This window comes from Orbicella franksi, chromosome 14 (genome assembly GCF_964199315.1).
Source record: "Orbicella franksi chromosome 14, jaOrbFran1.1, whole genome shotgun sequence".
Classification (NCBI taxonomy): Eukaryota; Metazoa; Cnidaria; class Anthozoa; order Scleractinia; family Merulinidae; genus Orbicella; species Orbicella franksi.
This window is the reverse complement of record NC_138158.1, coordinates 308575-328325: the sequence shown is the minus strand read 5'-3', so window position 1 is coordinate 328325 and position 19751 is coordinate 308575. Positions and strand designations below refer to the sequence as shown.

Genomic DNA, 19751 nt, shown 5'->3' with positions numbered 1-19751 from the left:
CTAAGGTTGACGACAAAGAACTGCACAGCGGAGTACAGATTGCCACAAGCGCATGACGACCAGAACCAGCAGCACTTAACGCATATTTCTATGAATGCAACCGCTGCACAATCAAATGAGATCAAAACAAAATGGACACCGGGTTGCGGGAAAGAGAACACTTGCTAACTTTAAAAGGTAGATACTCAACTGAGTTTGTTTTGATCGTCTTCGATGTTTCTTTGTGTTTTCCCCTATGATTGATCTTTTTTTTGACACTAGATATTACGGACTTCTTGTAATGTTTTTAGTAATGAGATTGACCAGACCATCGTTGTACACCAGTGTTCCCGTGACAAATGAAACCCAAGATTTACCAGGTCTGTAAACTTGATTATTTTTAAAATTATAACATGAAAAAAATACAGAGTAAAACTTTGCCTGACATGTGCATCCATTTTAGCGATCTTCATTCAATAAAATACAGTTTTTGAGAGCAAAACAGTTATAAGTCCCTGAAGTGATCATAAGCATTTATAAGTCAGGGATTCAAATTTTTTGAACGGGGGAGTAGCCATTGTCACTTGAGGCAATCAATGTCTGCTCCTAGCCCTTATGCCTTGGTGGAGACAGGGGTCTGAGGTCACATCCTAGCCCATCCATGGGCTTTGCACAGGGTTCTCCTCGCTTAACGCAGGGTTTTGGGTGCAGAATTGCTGCCTGCTGCACCCCCTCAGCACTGTGCTGAAGCCCCATCAGGCTTAGTGAAATGTAGCAACCCTAAATCCCAGGGTGTCAAGAATTGATGCAGATGATGATGAAGATGGTGATGATGATGACGACGACGAGGTAGCAGTTGGTATACTACAGCCTTTTCTCAGACCATTTCATGCTCTGAGAAATTACTTAGCTTCATTTGCAGATTGAAAAGTGACTATGTGTGGCTTAATTTGATGTTTATCTGATCAATGAAACCTCACATGATCATTAAAATTGTTATCATGTTATCAAGTATGTCAAATAACCTGAGAAAGAAGACATTTCATCACCACCTTTGGTCATCAGACATGTGGAAGTATGCTTGTTTTGGTAGTAGTAATAGTTAGGTTAATGCTGTGCATGGTCATCTAACAATTCAGGTTAAGAAATTGCAAACTAACAACTCCAAACACTCACCACTTGCAATGCAGTAATAATTACATTTTCACTTGTAAACAATGACAATGGTGTACCATTTTCCTGTAGAAAATACTTTTGAGGATGCACAGCTGTCTGATATAACCTCTGTCAAGGGCCTCAGTAAATTTGCTTTGGGTGAATTGTTTGTCTTGCCACAGACTTTTGGGTAAGTGGCTTAATGTCTGTCTGTACTCAGGCAATACAATGATTAATCTCAGGGCTTCCAGATTCCAGAACCTGTTTTTATTCAATTGAGGGTGGACCGGCCCAGAACTGGGTAGTATTGAGCAGTGTGGGAGAAGCTAAGGAGAGGGGACAAAACTGACTTTCACTAACAAATCAGTCTGATCCAGTAAGAAAGCTTACAATGGATTGGAGAAGCCAAGTCGCTTAGCATTGATAACTAGGATTTAACTTTAGTTCCTTCCTTAGTTTCCATAACAAGAAAAAAATACGAGTACCAGTGCTGCTCCCTGGAGGGGATGCAGATAACTCCCAGGACACAAACCCTGTCTTGAACCAAGACTGCTTGATATGGAGGCTAGTGCAGCTGCCATTAGAGTGGGTTGTCAAAATGAACTGGCTGCCAGCAAAAGTCTCCATCTGCTTCATGTTCTTGGCCAGCTACTCTGATTCTTCACAAACAGATGACAAATTAGCTACTTACAGTGACAGTTATGTCACCTCAAAACATTGTGACTTTATAAGACCATCGATGACACCACACTCTTGACTAATATAAATGACCTGTTGTGTAGAAATGTAGAGACTGGATTAAAGCTTCAATGCCATCTATGACAATGCACTTTTAATATCATCTCTATGTCATTACAGGTTTAATGTTGTCTATTCACTTTTACAGAAACATATTCCTAGGTGAAGTATTTTCAAGTTATGTCAGTGTTCATAATGATAGTAACCAACCAGTGAAAGATATTGTGATTAAGGTGCGTAGCTTTTGTTTTTGCTTGTGTACCACAGTAAGTCTCCTTAAGTTGTATACTGTCTGGTAATCATTGTCACCTTCCTAGAACAATTCTCATAATGAAGAAAGCTGGCAATGATTCAATAAATTCCTTTTCAGACTGATCTACAGACGTCATCTCAGAGACTGACCCTGTCAGGTACAGCTAACATGCCAGTTGCTAAACTTGATCCTGAGGAGAGCTTTGATCAGGTTATTCAACATGAGGTCAAAGAACTAGGAACACACATGTAAGTCAGATCAAGCTGCTTTCAGAGTGTTCCTCAATATTGTTCAAGTCTGTTTTTGTTGTAGAGTTCAATTTTTATGCAAGTAGGTGTTTCAGTTATCCCAAGGACTTTTGTTGATAGATCACAAATGTTCATTTATTCCTCAGTCTTGTGTGTGCTGTGAGCTATGCATCCTTAACAGGCGAGAAAATGTACTTCCGGAAGTTCTTTAAATTCCAGGTGATTATAATGAATATAAGTTTTCATTTATACCACTTCCCCCAATGCTGCCCCCCCCCCCCCCGACCCTGCGTCATAGTAATAGGCCTTTGACTATCTTATCTGCGGTAACATAATGGTAAATGGTTTGAACCCAGGAGTATCAGTAGTATCAGGAGTATGCTGTCCACTTTCAGAAATGTTTAAATATTGTATGACTGTGTAATTTGAATCAATCCAACGTCATTTATAGGAATATGCCATTTTAACACTTGAACATGTGTGCATAAACTACCTCGCAAAATGGAAATTGGGTGTCAAAGACATCCAGGAGCTTCTACTATTGGGAGCCAGCTCCTGGATGGAGACTGCTCTCATGGCTGGCAAATCCTGCCAACCCAGCCATGAGCCTGGAGAGGAGAAAAAACAGGCAGCTTTCACACTGATGCAACAGTGGAAAGAGAGGGAGGGAAAGGGGGGAGCCTCTTTACTATATTGTCCCACAAAAGTAAGACTTGTACTCCTTATTGTTAACTCTCACTGTTAAATTGCATTTAACTGTATCCAATAAGTCTGGGTTACCCAGATCATGTGTACTAAAGGTATCCATGGTAGAGTGTCGATCAATACTCTCGATCAGTACCCTCGATCAATACTCAATTGACATCCAGATTGTTATTTAGTCAGCACTCTATTGACTCTTGATCAAGAGTTGTTTTTTTTTATGCTTTTCCTGTCTTACAAACATCGCTTACAATACATGAAAAAAAACCCTACTTATTACAATTCTTTGCATTATGTAACTTACAATATGCAATAATAATTTATTACTTATTATGGCATAACCTACTTACACATTATGTTACAGTTGGTTGATATTTGGCGGAGTATTGACCAACTCATATGAATCGATTGAAAATTAGTCGACTCTCAACCGACTGTTGACCAAGATGTTGATGGAGTGTCAATCGAGTATTGATCAAGAATATTGATAGAGGGTATCGATTGACACTTGACTGCAGATGTCTTTAGGACACATGATCCACTTACCCTTGGCATGCAGTGCACATGAAACACTAAGGAAGTGGGCTCCAGTGACAAGATAAGCTCTCCCTGAATACACGATGCTTTTACAATAATTTTAAATGTATGTTGCATTTTTATTCATCTACTAGGTTCTAAAACCTCTTGACGTTAAAACAAAGTTTTACAATGCTATGGTAAGCAATACAGTCAGTCTCCAGTCTAGTATTGTACATGAATCAAGTGCTGTAATTTATGTTATAATTTTATAATCATGGCACTCTGTTACCTCAGTCTTTACTTTTGACAGGATGATGAAGTATTCCTTGAGGCTCAAGTGCAGAACATAACATCAAGTCCAATGGTTATGGAGTCAGTCAAGTTAGAGCCATCATCTGCATACACTGTCAAAGATCTTAATGTCATCCCGGTTGAACAGAAAATTGGGTGAGGCATTTTGTGGTAGTGAAGTAGCTTCTTAACAGAGTTTAATTTATAGGCAATCTTGGTTAAAAACAAGTTCTGCTCTATGTCATACACCCTGTAAGTTGGTGGTGTATGGCTTGAAGGAAAATTATGTTGCAGGGACAAGCATTTTCAAAATACTGTAATTTATGAATTTAGGATAAATGTACAAAATGATCAATTTTTTTGTCACTTGGCTAGAGAGGAGACTGGTACAAAAAGTATATTTGGTCAGGGGTCATACATGAACCCCAACGACACCAGACAGTATCTGTACAGGCTGACTCCAGTAGCACCCACGGACAAGAATATCAAGGTATAAAAAATTGAATAACTTGAAAATATTGTAAAATAAGTGACACACCATGAGTACACATTGAATTGAGAACATCAAATGAGTGATGTACTACATACCTTAATCCTGAACTATATTAACTAGTTGACTGTTTACATTATAACTGTTCAACTAAATTTTGAGAATTTTTCACATCAAAAAATACCCGAGTGTACTCAAACGAGCAATTTATAAATTATGTATTTAAGATTTCTTGTTTGTTATCTGTAATTGCCCAAGAAATAAAATTCTTTAAAAACATTATTTGTTAACTGGATAATTTAAAATGAACATTTTTAAATCACAGGTGGCTAATGTTGTTGGGAAATTGGATATTGTTTGGAGAACAGCTTTTGGAGAAAGAGGAAGACTTCAAACTAGTCAACTGCAGAGAGTGGTGTGTATGATACCAGCTGTACAACTAATAATAACGTTATAACAAAAAAGTTACATGTATTAGTCTGATGTAGCTATGCCAGTACAGAGGTCTAATTTTGCCTTCTTTTACTACTAGTCCCTAATAATTTTAGTGTAAAAAATTGCCTTACAAGTTTAACTCAGGTGAATTGCCAGCTGAGAGTTTTCTGAGCAGAAAAATATGGTGTTCTTTGCAAGGCTACATGTTTATAAAGCACAAGTATATAATAGTGGAACTTAAAAGTACCATGTGACATGAACCTTTGAGTACACTTCGCCTAATGTGTTGTTGTTAATATTGTCGTCTCATTTTTATTTTCCAGTGTTTAAGATCGATATTAAAATTAATTTGTTGTTCTAGTCTCCTCCAGTGTTAGATATCAAAATGAGTGTTGTCCAAATCCCAGATGCAGTATTAGTGGAGAAAAGGTTTCCATTGAAACTTAAATTAAGAAACACATGGTAAGGTCTTTCAAATAAAGATTTATAAGCTGGTTTTTTTAATCATCACCTTCAAGATTTTATTTCATGAGAACTCATTTTGTGAAAACCAAACTTTTGTGGAGTTGTCCACATTATATTTTGTGGAAATGTGCCCCATATTCCCCCCACGGAAGGGAATGGAATTTCCTGGGGTGGGGTCTGTGAGACCAAAAAACAATTTAGAGAAATGTTTGAAGCTTAATTGGAATTTTCCAGAGGGGGTGATGGGGTCTTATAAAAAAATCCCTTCCATGGAGGAGGTATGAATATTTTCTGTAACTGCCCAATGTAGTAAGAAAGAAAAATACTGGTAACAACAATCCTCCATAGTCTGATAGATGGTCTATGTTTATTTACAGTCTACTCGATTGGCATATTTGGAATAGGTCCCCACCCCTTCTTGGAAAGTCATGGGGGGATGTTCATAAATTTTGATAGGATCGCTGTTTGGTTACAGGAATAGTATACCCTTTACTTGGCTTTGTTCTCGTTATAGTGATAGAAAGATGGACCTGAAACTGTTCATGACAAAAAGTAAAGATGGTGGACTGATGTGGTGTGGTACATCTGGCAAGGTAAAATTAATGATTGAATTTATTTACTCAACAAAAAACCTCAGTGTGAAGTACCTGTGCAAAGGTCTCTTTTCTGCCACACTTATGGGACAATGTACAAGACTACTTGTACATTGCACGAAAACAATAACAGCTCTACACCACACCCATGTCTTGTCCAGGCCTTTGGGAGAGAAGCAAAGTACAACTAATCCGAGTTTCGTGATTAAACCAACAGCCCTTTGAAGATAGCGTAAGTCTCAACCATCATTGATCATAATCATTATTTTTACTTACAATTTAGAGAAAGGCGGGGCCTGTTTCTTGAGCGTCCCAAAAAGTTTTTGCACCTGGAAAGCCATAGCAAAATCTTCTAAGATTTAAAGGTTTAAACACCTTACGATTAGAGAGCTGTGTTATTCATATATTCTTACACCTGTAATATGAACAGAGTTCTCTTCATACAAGGAGTTTCAGATGTATACACCTCTCTGTTTACAAATATAAATTGACTAAAATTGGCTTTTCGCACCTGAAGAGTTTCCGGGGCTTTCAAGAAACTGGCCCCAGGTGTCTGTACTGACATGAGAACCTTTGAATGAAACCACAGCATTACTGAACCATTTAGGCTTCCTAGGAGGCCATTACAGTGAAATTACATTACATTATGTTTTTCTATGTGATGTTTTGGTCCTCATTATGTTGTCATATTTAGAGTTTAGGTCCTCTTCTTCCTGGAAATTCAGTGGAGTTACAACTTAACCTGCTTCCACTTGCTGCTGGAATGCAAGTATGTCTTGCTTCCTTTACTTGATACTTTACAAATCAGTCATTACTCATTAAGCCATATTTCAAGGGCACATAACACCATGCTAACTAAAAAGCCTCCCTGCAACATGCAATGAAGTAGGAAAACAGGATAGCCCCTTAAAGAAAAACAAATAGAAAACCAGCAATAAATTCAGACTTTTTTTGAACATTAATGTCAACTCACAAAGTTCCCTTTGATGAATACAGTTTATAAGGTTTTGTCTAACAGTAATGAAGTTATGATTTTTTTTTTTCAGAGTGTTGGAGGCTTGCAAATTGTAGACTGCCTTTCTTCACGGACGTACGAGTTGGACAACTTGTCACAAGTGTTTGTTTATTCATCAGAAATATCACCATTCCTTCATCAACACTAATGAGCTGATGACAAGTAGTCACCTACAAACAGATACCCCCATCTGGAACAACATCCAATAACACTGATCTTTACTGCGACTGATATGATATTTCTAAGAATGAGGAAAATAAACTGTCTTCGATGCTGGTTTTTACATTTACATGTAAAAACTAGACACGAGTCAGAAAGAGTAAATGTCAGGGTATTGGGTAAGAAGTTTCCAATCAATATCTTGAAATCGATAGTTGTGGAAGCTTCTCACGGAAAGGTTATGTTCCAAAAGCATACATTGAACACATTGTTCCAAACCAGAATAATTAAATAATTTATTACCACAAAACCATCCTACAGACTCTCTTCAGGGAAGAGTGCTTGATAAAACAACGTAGTTAGCAACCTTTTTCCTCCCAAAAAATACCCCAGAAGATTTGGAAGTTATTAAGGGTGCATTTCCTTTGTTACATACTGGTAATGTTATGCAAGTAGCTTTAGAGTCGTTAGTAAATAACAAGTAAAAACAATTATGCTGCGATGATCCAGGTCAAATAATAAAAGACGCTTGGATCATAGTACATCAGAGAAACCAATGAATCCACTCTGGAAAAGGAGAGGGATCTTGGATCAAAGGAAAGCACCCTGTTCTGTTCAAGTCTTACGACAGTAAATTAAAATAGTGTTACCTTACCTATGAATGAAAACCAACCGTTACCTTAACTGGAGGCTAACTAGAGTAAAGAAGCTAATCAACTGTCTAAACCTCAGATGCCAAATGTTTGGAAGGTAGAGAGACAAAGAAAGCTAAAAGTCTTTTGGTACTGAAACAAAATGAAATATAATTTACCAGTATGTACTAGCATAAAACTATTTACAGCAAACAAATACCTTTTGAACTGAAAGGATTAATTGTCTGGATAACAGGGTAATTTTATGTTCATTGTCATTCAGTTTTTCTTTCAAAATCCTGTTCTTGTAAAGAACACTAGTTTTAGGACCTTAGTCATTTAGTTCCTTGTCGTTGTACTCAAAAGACACTCTCTTCATAAAGAATTATACAAATGTGACAAATCTATTGGATATTTATAGGTATTGCTTAGGTATTGCTTATGTATTGCTTATCTTTGTCTGTCTTCAAATGTCAAGCCCTACTTTTCATAATGTAGTTACTGCTAATCAACCTTTTCCTGTACAATTTAGCTTTGACTAGCAGCACCTAGTATCTTACACAAAAAGCATACTTTTGTTCTCATAACCAGTGTTGTACTGTTAATTACAAACATAACGTTGTTATCAACTGCAAACCAAGTAATGCCTTTTTACATGTATGTTCTTCACTGTTCTTTATAGAATAAAATCCAGTTGATGTATGATGGAACGGACAATGTTTTACCATAAGAGTGTGTCGTTAGTTGAAATGATTGTCTTTACAGTGAATGTCTAATCCAATTTCCAAACCGAACATAAAATCTCTTCTATAACACACACACACGACTGATGCTAGCAGCATACACAGAATGTGAATCACTAACACGCAAGTAAAGCATTGCCAGACATGAGCTGAGTATTAACCAGTGTAAGAAGCATGCCTTAGCCAAGATGCAATGCTGTCAGATTTCTGCAGCATCTTTGGTAAATTTTCTAGAGACTATGGCTTACGGTAAACAACCAAACACCCATAATATGGCAATTTTCTCCCAAAAGTGGCTTCCATTGGGATACCTTCTAAAATATCACTAGTATTTCAATGGCTATTAATATTTCTTTACACAAGAAATGCAGTTTCTTCCTTTCCCTAGGTAAAACATCAATCCTCAATTGCAAGACAGCGTTTCTGACAATTTTAAGAGGTTGCTGAAAACCTGTTACAGCAGGGCTACAATCCTACATTCTGTTAGTGATAACCTCATCCAGACTACTAAACAGTGTAGCCCTGATGTAACTGCAACATGCCAGACATCAGTGGAAAAATGTGCTTCTGCATTGTAGCTGTGTTGGTTAGTTCACTCAATGCCACTTTAGGGAAATGAAATAATTTTCTAATCCATGAGACACCACTATTCATAATTGTAAGGGGAGCCATAATATAAGCTGATCAGAAGTTATCCCAAAATGTAAACAGATCTAGGAATTAGATAAGAGGATATTATGGCCCTATTACATTGCAAAATCTTTCAGGTCTGATCCCAGATTCCACAGAATTAGGGTTGTCATTAATCTTTACAACTGAACTTGCATTGCCTGCTCCCTCTGCATATCCTCAGCAGGACTGTATCACCTTAAGAAAAAAAAAAAGAGAAAAAGTTAGTTTTGATCTAAAGAAACATAAACTAGCTGCATATGTAGACTACACAAAGAAAGGGCAAAAAACTTTTATCCCCTTGCACGGCTGAGACAAGAAAAAAGAAGAAAAAAAAAAAAGAGAAAAAGTTAGTTTTGATCTAAAGAAACATAAACTAGCTGCATATGTAGACTACACAAAGAAAGGGCAAAAAACTTTTATCCCCTTGCACGGCTGAGACAAGTTTTTTTTGCTGCCTACTGTAAATCAGGGGTTCTTGGTACACTTTTGATCAAACCCAAACAACGAATTAGCGTTACGCAGTACAGCATTTCTTGTTTTAATAGTTCTCTATGTAAGTTTAGGAAAACATTCATTTTACACTAACAGACCAACAAAATTGTTTATTGTTATATGGCAAGGAAGTCTTGAGGTAAATCCATTCAGTCTGATTAGTTCTTTCTTGGTCAGGATTTTGCCACAGGAGCCGTGTATTTTTTTGTTCAAACAGTGGCAAATTCAAAATTTAGTGCCATATAATAAATAATTACTACTGGTAACCTAGCTTGCTCAAGCCATACTAGGAAACATTGGCCATCAGACATTTTGTACAGACTGAGCATAACGGGATCCATACTGCCATGACCTCAGACCAACATTTCCAAGTAAGGCACTCATGCTCCCTTGGTAAGAAGTAAGTATTAAAGTTCACTTTTATTGAACTTGTAGATGAAGTGATACGTGAATAAAGAAGTTTGTTTTACTAGCCTGTCGTTTAAGCAGCAGGCAACATATTGTTTGTCATCTGTTTTGGACTAGTGGATTTTAAGCTTGGATGACCAAAATCTAGATAGTATTTGTTCGATGGATGAGTGAAATGAAAAATATTTTTTCCCTTCCTTAAAGGACTGTTTGGCTAAATTCAAAGATGATATCTTAAGAATCACGTGCTTCATGAAAGAGTATTAATTGAATAGAGATGTCACTTAGGAACAATATGCAGTATTAATATCAATGAAAATCATCATAGGTATGTTTCAGCAAGGGAAATTTGTGAACCATTGTTTACACTTCACCTGTTTAGATCTTTATGATGAGTCACTAGTTGCTGGCCTGGCACCAGCTTCTCTACTCTGTGCTGGGGCCAGGTCTTGGGCTTGGTGTTGCTGTGGCCATGTATGGTAGCTAGAAAAACCCTCAAATTCATCTGCTGTGTTAATGTCACCAGGAAGATGAAAACTGTGTCCTTCTGTTAAATCATCAGTTGCAGCATCACTAGATCGTGTCCACCGTCTTCTTGTTAAGGAAGAATCAACTTGACCTCTTCCATCTGCATTTATTAAAATTAAAGTTTATGGTAAACAACTTAGAAAGAATGCTGCTTGACTGATTAAAAGACACTTATAATCAAGGAAAGAAGCGCTTTTGTTTCATAAAACCACCAATGAGACTACCATGATCTGAAAGTGGTTACCTACCCTTTAACATAGTGCATGTACATCATTATTAAGATATAACATACATCTGTCGGCAGGAAGTGGGACAGTGCGATTATCTTGGTTTTTGAAACTTTGAATTTGTAAGGCCTGTTACCAAACACACTCAAACTTTAAACAATAACTCCTCAGAAATGTGCTGATTAAGGATTTGAAAGTATCACCAGGCAGCTAACCTTCTTCAGTTGGTAAGTGTACTGTTTCTCTGGTACTACTACTGTAAACTATATGCTCATCGTCATCTGTTAAGTGACATTCAAGAATATGAATTATTTCCAAAAAATAATTTAATAATCAATCATACATCTTTAGCTACAGTGTCACAGCTCAGGGATTCTTAAATTGCAAATATAATAGTCAAAATCAACACAGAATATTTCTTTACAACTTTGAAACAAAATTTCACCACTCAAAAGTTTAATTCTACAACAGTACTCTTCTTGAGTTCTTTCAATGACCTGTACAGTTATTACACTGATAAACCATACAAGATGTGCTCTGACCCAGGTGAAGGATTCTTTGATTTCCCTCCCTTCACAAAAACCAGCACTTTGAGGTTCCAATCCAATCTGCAAACAGTGGATGAATGGCCATGCTGCAGAATGTCCCACTGAGGGTAACTCTCATTTATGTAATTCATGTGTATGCATTTACCTTGTACTGGCACTTAATTTACAAACTAAGCAAGATAAATGCATGGTTTAATGGATAGAAGTACAGTTTACTACTCTCAATATATCTAGATACTGATGACGTACCATCATTAAATGGAACATTGGGTAGTGGCAAGTTACCAGGGGGAGGGTGGTTGGGAAGTTCATCTGCTGCTGGCACATTAACTTCATCAGTAAGTGCAGCAATAGGATCCGCTAGCAGGTCTTCTTCAGGATCAGCCTGGTGACTCAGGATCACCGGTAACTCATAGTGATGGAAGAAAAATAACATGGAATGCTGTGGAAAAACAATCACCTGTCATGTACATTGTTATTAAGCAATAAACCTGTAAACTGATTTGGACTAACTACAGCCACATTATATCAGCATCATAGTTATTTTCTCAACCTTGTTCTCTTTCTCTCCACTAGCAAGGCAACAAGACTTTTAGCACTGAAGCCCAACACACTGACCATTTGACTACTACACCTCCCAACAAGAAAATAAAGGGTCAATCTGAGGTTCTCTACACCCAAATTATTAACAAAATAAATAAATAAATACCTGAATGAAAAGCCAAGAAGTAACAAGTGCAAGCCCACTGTACTGCCCATTGAAACGGTAATGGTATGCATAAAATGCAAAGTGATATAAGTAGAAGAATCTGAAATAAAACATATTGAAACAGTTTCACATGGAAATCAATAGCAATTACTGATTATATTCTGATACTTGGTAAATTGTGCACATTTCAAAAGTTACAGTGACAAACCTGAGCCAAAACTTTTTACTCTGCTGCGTATGACAGCAAATAGCATCATACTGATCTGCTGTCCATACTATAAGGATAATGTAAAAACTTGTTGTGGTGTCATTGAAAAACTCGGACATAATAGCTTCCATTCCTGTGGGAAGTAACAAAAATTAAATTTTGTGAGTTAGAAGAAAAATTACAAGAACATACACATTGCAGTGTGTTAGCAAAAAACTTAAAACTTTCGTTATAACAATCTAAGCAAAGATCCAAAAGATAACTTAAAAAAAATACTCGAACATTATCAATAAACAATTATTGAAAAACTCATACATGTATATATAAAATTTACGACATTAACATTTGATTTAAGAGGAAGGCTTTCATTTTACGCTTAAAAATGATAAGAGGATTCACTTAATTTAAAGTGGGGTTTTAAGGCATTCCACTAAGTTACAGTTCTGTCATAAAAAGATCTCTGTCCCAACTTAGTTTTAAAAAGCGGTATATTAAGCTGAGTAGATGATCTGGTCGCCCAACAGCTAATGTTCTCTCTGGGGATAAAATTTGAACTGAGGTAGTTTGGTACTTGACCTGTGATACATTTAAAGGCCAAGATGGCATCTCTCAGATACAGGTGGGAAATCCAACTGGGATCATAAAATGTTTATAGCAAGTGTATGTATGTATCATTTACTTCTTTCAATAACAACATGTACGGTGCGTCGCTTACCTACAAGGGAGAGGATAACTGTGAAGAGGGGAGCTGCAGGAAATGCAATTGTCACATTCAGATCCAGCATCTGAAGCAAGTTCACTGAAAATGTAAGAATGTAGAATGAAATTTAAACCAGAAGTCCCACTATCTGTCCAAACAGCCACCACTTCATAGAGTTTCTATGACATGAATTAGCAATGTTTTACATGTAAGAGTGTTGTTAAATGGATACTGGCCACATTTCCCACCACAACCTGATACTTACCTATGAAGACAAAGATTTGATGATGACAATACCTCAACAGCATTGAAATAGAAATTGTCTGAAAACAAGGCAAAATGATGCAATTCATCAGCACGAAAAAAAAAGAAAATTACTAGTTACTAAAGGATGATAACAGGAACCTGAAAATACCTGAAAAGGGCAACCTAGGTAAAATAGTCAATTGGTAGATAGGATCTAGAAATAATTCATCCTTAGCCAAGGCTTCTGCCAAATTGACCAAAGAGGAGCAAATTACTCAGGCTAATCCTGAAAGCCGTGACCAAGGAAACAGAAATCCACTTTAATTAGTACTCATACAGGAGCAGAAAGCTTCTAAATATATCAGAAAAATAAGATACATTGTAATATATGAATTCTCAAGATCCTGTAGGCATAAGCGTATCAACAACTCAACCCCTGCCACCTGAACTGGAATTAACTTTATTAATTTCAATAGCTACAATTATTAGTTTATCATACTTGCTTAGAAAAAAACACCAAACACTGGTTATTGAAAAGAGCACAATTTTTTTTTCTAGTTGAATAAATACATGTACCTTGCTTGTGGATATACATATAATTATGTATGCAAAAGCTTGTGGTTGCACATATGAAATTATCTTATATATCTATAGAGATTTAAATCAAGCAGTTGACATTATCTAAACTCTGGGCAGATGAATTCTTAAAGGCCCAAACTTGAAGTCATAATAACTCAAACAGATCCCAAATTACAAGTTAATCTACTCACAAATATGAACATGAGGACAAGAGCAACCAAGTATGACGTGCGTGCCATCCACATGCTGACAAACCGAAAGTGGTCTCCAGTCACAACGTTACGTAAATAACCTGCACAATTAACACAGCAAAGAAAATGAATGACTACCAGTTTGAGTCATGCATGACTCTGGTAATGGTTGTTTTAGCTTTGTGAATAGCATTGTTCCCTGACAACAAAAGTCTAACATTTCAGAATACTTATCTCATATTAACAGTGAATGATTAGTTAAAATTAATTCATCATACAAGGAGACACGTTAATAAAGGTAACTCATAAGTTCTTTTTTGTTATTGCTGTGGTTTGCAGTTCGAAGTGAAATGTAACAAGAGTAGCCCAACTTTGGAAACATCTTTTGTGAATTGCACTTGACACTGTGCTCACATATTCACTAGGTCTCTGTTTAAGTATTGAGGTCAGAAAAATTATCAGAAGTCATACAACAATCAGTGAGAAGTCAGAAATCTAATATAGGTAAATTGGTAAATCACACACAGCACACATAGTAAATAATAGTAATAGTCCTGCATGTCTATAATAAGTGTCACCAAAAGTTAATTACCTTTGTTGTCCTCATACTCTGCCAGTCTCTTGACACTTGACATTAATACATCATCATAACCAAGGAATTCATCCAACAAGAAACGACTCAAACTGTCCCCAAAACATTCTTCCACAGCTGGGTCTGAACACATTAACAATTCATCACTGTACTGAATCTGAGAAGTACATTGGCCTAATGGTTTGAGAGGTCTGGCTAACGGACATTGAGTTATGTTCTGGGCAAGACACTTTACTCCCACAGTGCCTTCCTCCAATCAGGAGTATACATGAGTAACCGTGCATTGTTGGGGCAACCTGATAGAATGCTGTGGAGTAACCTGTGATGGACAAGCATCCCATCCAGGGTGACTAGCAATACTCTTAGTCACTTCAAACTCCAAGACCTAAGAGTTAGGCTTAAGGGGTTTTGCTTTCAGAACTGAACCTAGTTTGAAAGTCAATACGGTGGTTTGAAATAGTTTATCTAATTACCAGTGGTTGTGAAATGATTAAAAAGAATCTCATGTTTCAGATCATGTGGCCAAAGTATTGACACTATTTTCTAGCAATACTTCCTCCAGAGTATGTTGATGCTCATGATTTTTACCCAGTACTAAGGAGAACTCCATAAGGATGCACTGGATAATTCTGTCCATTTCTGTAAGAATTTGCCCTGTGAAGGTTGGAATTCAACAAGAAATTTGCCAAAGTCCTGAAACTGAAATTATTGTGAACACTTATACACGTCAGCTCTTTGGTAATTAGAAAAACTGAACAGCCAAAAGCCATCAACATGTGTTACTCATTTCAACCCTTCATGGGTTTCTATTATCTTTCCTTTCTAAAAGATTATGCTACTTGTTACTTACCAAGTTCAACAAGCAGGACAGGAATACCAAGCTTCTTCCTGGATTCTGAAGACAGCCTTAGAAATCCATACTCCAAAGCATATTCTACAGCATATTCTTCTTTCTTCTCACCTACAAAAGTTTCAAAATGTGTGGTCTCAACATGTTCCTCCTACCAGGTAGGTCGCGGAAAAAAGTCAAATTTCGCCAGATTTTCAGGGACAAATCTGCGGATAAAACGGCCGATTTCACGGGAAGTTTCAAGGCCAATTTTGCTGAAAAACAATCAGTAAAAAATGTCCGATTTCACAGGAGTTTTCTAAGCAAATTTCACTGGAAAGTGATTGGTTTTGTGCTGATTTGAGGAACGTTTTTAATGAAACTAGATGCTCTTAGAGCATTTACCCAGGCTTCGTACCGCAATATGAAATCATACTTTACAAGTAAGCTTATTGAACACAATAAAAACAAACAAGAGAATCAGGATGTCAGAAACACAAGAGTCATGCTTAGATATTTACTATTCAAGTTGCTTCGTTGAATATCTTCTTTATCCAATTGCATGTTGTTTGCCTCATCTTCAAAGTTCTGTTTACATCGATTCCTGATTTTTTTTCAACATCAACCTACTACACAAAGGAAATACAGTATGTTTGATTCTTGTCAGTCTTCGTTTTTTGATTCTAGTTCTTTGTTTGGACTTTGGTACTTGCCAAGAAATGATTACTGAAGGTTGCGGTTTGCTCTATGTTTGGCCACGAGGTTATTTTTACAGAAAACATCATTTCCTCTTTTAACAACAATGCGCTCTTGAAATGCACTAATGACAAAGGTTTTTACATCATGGCTGCTGCCCAGTTTTTTTGCAACATTAATTTAAGAACGCCTGGTAGTTTTGGGATGTTGTGTACTCCTTGCAGTGATGATGTTTTAAGGTAATTTAGCAAGTTTACAGCAAGTAAGCAGCCCCAACAGCCAAGATAACTTTCAAACATGTGGTGCCAACAAGTATTCAGAAAGATTTCTAGCAAATTTCATGGGATTTCGTGTGTTTTTGTGAATTTCGCGGGATTTTGCGGATTTACTTGAAATTCGCGGCTCCGCAACCATGCAAAATATCAGAAGCCCTGTAATTAGGGGTTACATGTACATTCCTTTGGGTCAAAAGTATCGCTGATGGTTAAATCACAGTTTCAATAATATCTTAAAGTGCCTATGAAGTAAAAAATAATTGCTGCTTATTTGAAAGGCTTTTCAAAGTAAAGAAGAATGGCGTTTCCCTTTTTGGACTATCTTTTTTCGTTCTAGAGATGTTTACCTTTTTGTGTTATGCAAATGAGGAAAGTGATGATGTCATAGGTGGTTCCACTTGAACAGTAAAACACTGAATCAAGAATATCTCTAGAAATATTGGAGCAGTGTTCTTCAAACTTGGCACCACAAATGTGCATCACAAAAGAAACAGAATGATACCTTCTGTGTTGTTGCCATGGCAACACTTTTGGCTCTTGTCTATTTCTGTGAAAAACCAAATGTGCCAATTTGCAACCCTTCGAAAAGGGACAGAGGGTCTTGCTCGGAACACAATGATTCTCATATTGTCTTAACTCTCCCCATTAGATTGTTGGGAGTGGATGATCCTTGTTTAAGATAAAATCTGGTAATGTTAGTTTTAATTAAAACAGGACCAGCAGCATAATTGTTGTCATGGCGACAGCACGACGGGTGTCACTTTGTTTCTTTTGTGATGTACATTTCTGGTGCCAAGTTTAAAGAACACTGCTTTAATATTTCTAGAGATATTCTTGATTGAGTGTTGAACTGTTTTAGTGGAACCACCTATGACGTCATCACTTATAATACAAAAACGTGAATATCTCTAAAAACGAAAAAAGATATTGCAAAAAGGAAAACGCCATTCTTCCCTACTTTCAAAAGCCTTTCAAATCAGCAACAATTATGTTTTACTTCATAGGCACTTTAAATTCCTGGATTACTGAGCACAATGCCTGACCAACCCATTTTAACCAATACATTATCTTACACTTAATGAAATAGCAATTTCTTGATGCCTACCTTCAACTTTGATTGGTGCTAACAGTTCAAAAGCACTTGGTACCACCGTATCTCTTACAGGAAGATGATTCTTTTGTGGTGCACTATCAGATGAATGACCATACACATTCCCCACAGAAGATGAATTATCATTTGACTTAACATTGACTCCTAAGTGACTAATATTTACATGGATACTGTCAGTAATGTTGGAACTAGTAAAGTTTGTTCTTGTTGTATCATTTTCAGATAATCTGCTAACAGCTGCAGTACTTCTTGATATGACGACTCTGAGTACTCCATCTCTTGGCCACTTGTCCTTAACATGGTCCAAACAGTTTATAGGAGTTCTTGAAAAAGCATTATGTATGTAACCAAGGATCACAAAACAAGTGATTGCCTAAGGAAAGAACAAACAAAATGTCAAGTAACGTTCTTTGTGAACTGATGAAGAGTAACAGTTACTGTATTCAGACAAAATTACCACAAGGACTTGATTTAGTGCCAGGAACTAGCTGACCTTTGAGTGCTCAAGGAAGGGTACTCATCAGAAAGGGAGTAATTATTAGGGACGGGGCACTTATTTCTTTTAGAACATAAGACAACACCATTCTTATTGTTAAGTGGAACACAACAGATAGTTTAACTCAAGGACTATGTCAATAGGTAATGTTTAATGTATGGTTTAGATGGAAAAGCACACTTCACAGTTCATTCACCTAGCCAGTTTATTTCATGTCAACGATTTGAATGGAGGCACTCTTTGGAAGAGGTGCATATTAGAATAGGGCTGCTTACTCCAAAAAAAATGGCACTCAAGGGGGAGCCCTGATTAGAAAGACGATGCTTATCAGAAGGGGAGTGCTCCATTGCATCATTACAATGTGACAGTCTACATTTGTAATAAAATTATAATAGATTTGTTATGTAATGACCAACAGACACTTCTTTTCTTTTCATCTATGGTCAAACATTCCTCACTGCTAATGAATTATTGTCTTCACAAATGATAATCATTTCAAGTTTGGATCTTCATGCAAGTTCAAAACCATTCTTCAATGGCAGAAAAGAAATTGTTTGTTGCTGTCATCTGCAGCAAATCTCATGAAGAAACAAAATTCCAAGAACTGGAACCAATCTGGACTTTCTTGTTTTACATTCAGTAACTCCAAATTTACCCACAAGACTTGACAGGCAAAATTTTTAATAAAACCTCTAACGACTGAATAGTGTTTCCAAATGGACATTAATTTTATCTTTGCAGCTTTGGGAATTCATTTATTTTAAAGCTTGCAGCTCTACATAAGCAAGGCTTAGGGATAAATAAACACCTAGACAAAGTACAACGTAAACATCCATATGGGCTCCTAATAGAGACAAGGATTTTCACATGCATGCAAATAAATTATTTCCATCACTAATCACAGGGTGGAAGTTAATTCACTGGACTGCAGCCAAACCAGCCTAGTGATTAGTGTAATGTAGCTTGAACACAAAGTGTTACAAAGATACAAGTACATGTTTTTAATATCTGAAGGAAATTGAAATGTTAAGTAGAACATAATTATTTTAGTTGGTAATGATAAACAAAACATGCTTCTTTCGTTAAATGAAGTAGTCTAATAAGGTTTTTCTACATCAGCTGTAAAATAAAATACATGAAGTTTACGTATTTGTCGATAACACGAAATCGTATTCCATGATCATACTGTTCACTGAAACAATATTGAGCAGGGGGTCACAAACAATCCGTCAGCCGCATAAAAAACTTAACTGGTATCTTACGGGATATTCAAGAAAAAAACGTATTCACATCTTTGCCAAAATCACGCAATCGGTTTGCTTCTAAAATAAGCTCAGTGTGCTCCACTAAGTGTACCACCGAGTTGTTCATATCCAACTTTACGATAACAACAACGACCTAAAAAACACCCTTAAATACCATGGGTTAGATATAATAGATATAAATACCTTCATGAGCACTCCCATCTCCAAAAGCAGTCGAACAGGCGGAGGAAAAGAACGGGCATACATGAGCGCCATTTTGAAAAACAGGGCGCGGAATAACCTATCTCGGGCGTTTATGAGAGGGTTTGTTCCCTCCACTGGCATGTCGACGATCAAAATAACTTCAACCAGTATTTTAGGTCCCAAAAATCGGCAGCCTTGAATGTCTAAGCAGTTCTACTCTGCTAAAATATCTTTTCATCTTTGTCAATGAAGTACCTTCGCAATGAAGTTCATGTTTTGATGACGTTTTATCACCCAGGTCTCTCACGGCCGCTCTAACCCTCGCTAACCCAGGAGCTCGCGACGTACCACGTGCAGATCACGAGGTGTCGTTATCTTT

At 36.9% G+C, this 19751-nt stretch overlaps 2 protein-coding genes across 3 annotated transcripts; one reads left to right on the top strand and one right to left on the bottom strand.

Moving 5' to 3' along the window:
- Nucleotides 1-130: 130 nt before the first annotated feature.
- Nucleotides 131-7235, top strand: LOC145468564 (trafficking protein particle complex subunit 13-like). Of its 2 annotated transcripts, XM_081452304.1 has the most exons (14): nucleotides 131-177; nucleotides 291-359; nucleotides 1225-1324; nucleotides 2021-2105; nucleotides 2243-2373; nucleotides 2520-2592; nucleotides 3747-3791; nucleotides 3905-4041; nucleotides 4261-4375; nucleotides 4701-4790; nucleotides 5172-5272; nucleotides 5790-5868; nucleotides 6563-6637; nucleotides 6915-7235. In XM_081452304.1, exons 1-14 carry the CDS (start codon nucleotides 132-134, stop codon nucleotides 7029-7031), a joined length of 1263 nt encoding a protein of 420 aa, XP_081308430.1. In that variant the 5' UTR covers nucleotide 131; the 3' UTR covers nucleotides 7032-7235. The 2 variants fall into 2 exon arrangements, with proteins under 2 accessions (XP_081308430.1, XP_081308429.1); XM_081452303.1 differs by lacking the exon at nucleotides 6915-7235 and having other exon boundaries at nucleotides 5790-6652.
- An 86-nt stretch (nucleotides 7236-7321) lies between these two features.
- LOC145468560 (membralin-like) lies at nucleotides 7322-19703 on the bottom strand. The gene is made up of 13 exons (XM_081452300.1): nucleotides 19373-19703; nucleotides 17423-17801; nucleotides 15368-15478; nucleotides 14518-14640; nucleotides 13926-14026; nucleotides 13175-13232; nucleotides 12925-13008; nucleotides 12210-12342; nucleotides 12002-12101; nucleotides 11542-11734; nucleotides 10960-11025; nucleotides 10364-10617; nucleotides 7322-9284 (listed from the first exon to the last, which is right to left on the bottom strand). The coding sequence occupies exons 1-12, from the start codon at nucleotides 19511-19513 to the stop codon at nucleotides 10376-10378; spliced, it is 1731 nt and encodes a 576-aa protein (XP_081308426.1). The 5' UTR covers nucleotides 19514-19703; the 3' UTR covers nucleotides 7322-9284; nucleotides 10364-10375.
- Nucleotides 19704-19751: the final 48 nt, after the last annotated feature.

Excerpts from the sequence above, each read along its gene's own strand:
- LOC145468564 (XM_081452303.1), top strand. The coding sequence starts at position 132 with ATGGACACCGGGTTGCGGGAAAGAGAACACTTGCTAACTTTAAAAG. Across the intron at positions 178-290 it reads ACACTTGCTAACTTTAAAAG|TAATGAGATTGACCAGACCA; the intron begins GTAGATACTCAA and ends TAATGTTTTTAG. Across the intron at positions 2,593-3,746 it reads GGAAGTTCTTTAAATTCCAG|GTTCTAAAACCTCTTGACGT; the intron begins GTGATTATAATG and ends TTCATCTACTAG.
- LOC145468560 (XM_081452300.1), bottom strand. The coding sequence starts at position 19,513 with ATGCCAGTGGAGGGAACAAACCCTCTCATAAACGCCCGAGATAGGTTA. Across the intron at positions 15,479-17,422 it reads AGCACCAATCAAAGTTGAAG|GTGAGAAGAAAGAAGAATAT; the intron begins GTAGGCATCAAG and ends AAACTTTTGTAG. Across the intron at positions 14,027-14,517 it reads AGAGTATGAGGACAACAAAG|GTTATTTACGTAACGTTGTG; the intron begins GTAATTAACTTT and ends TTAATTGTGCAG.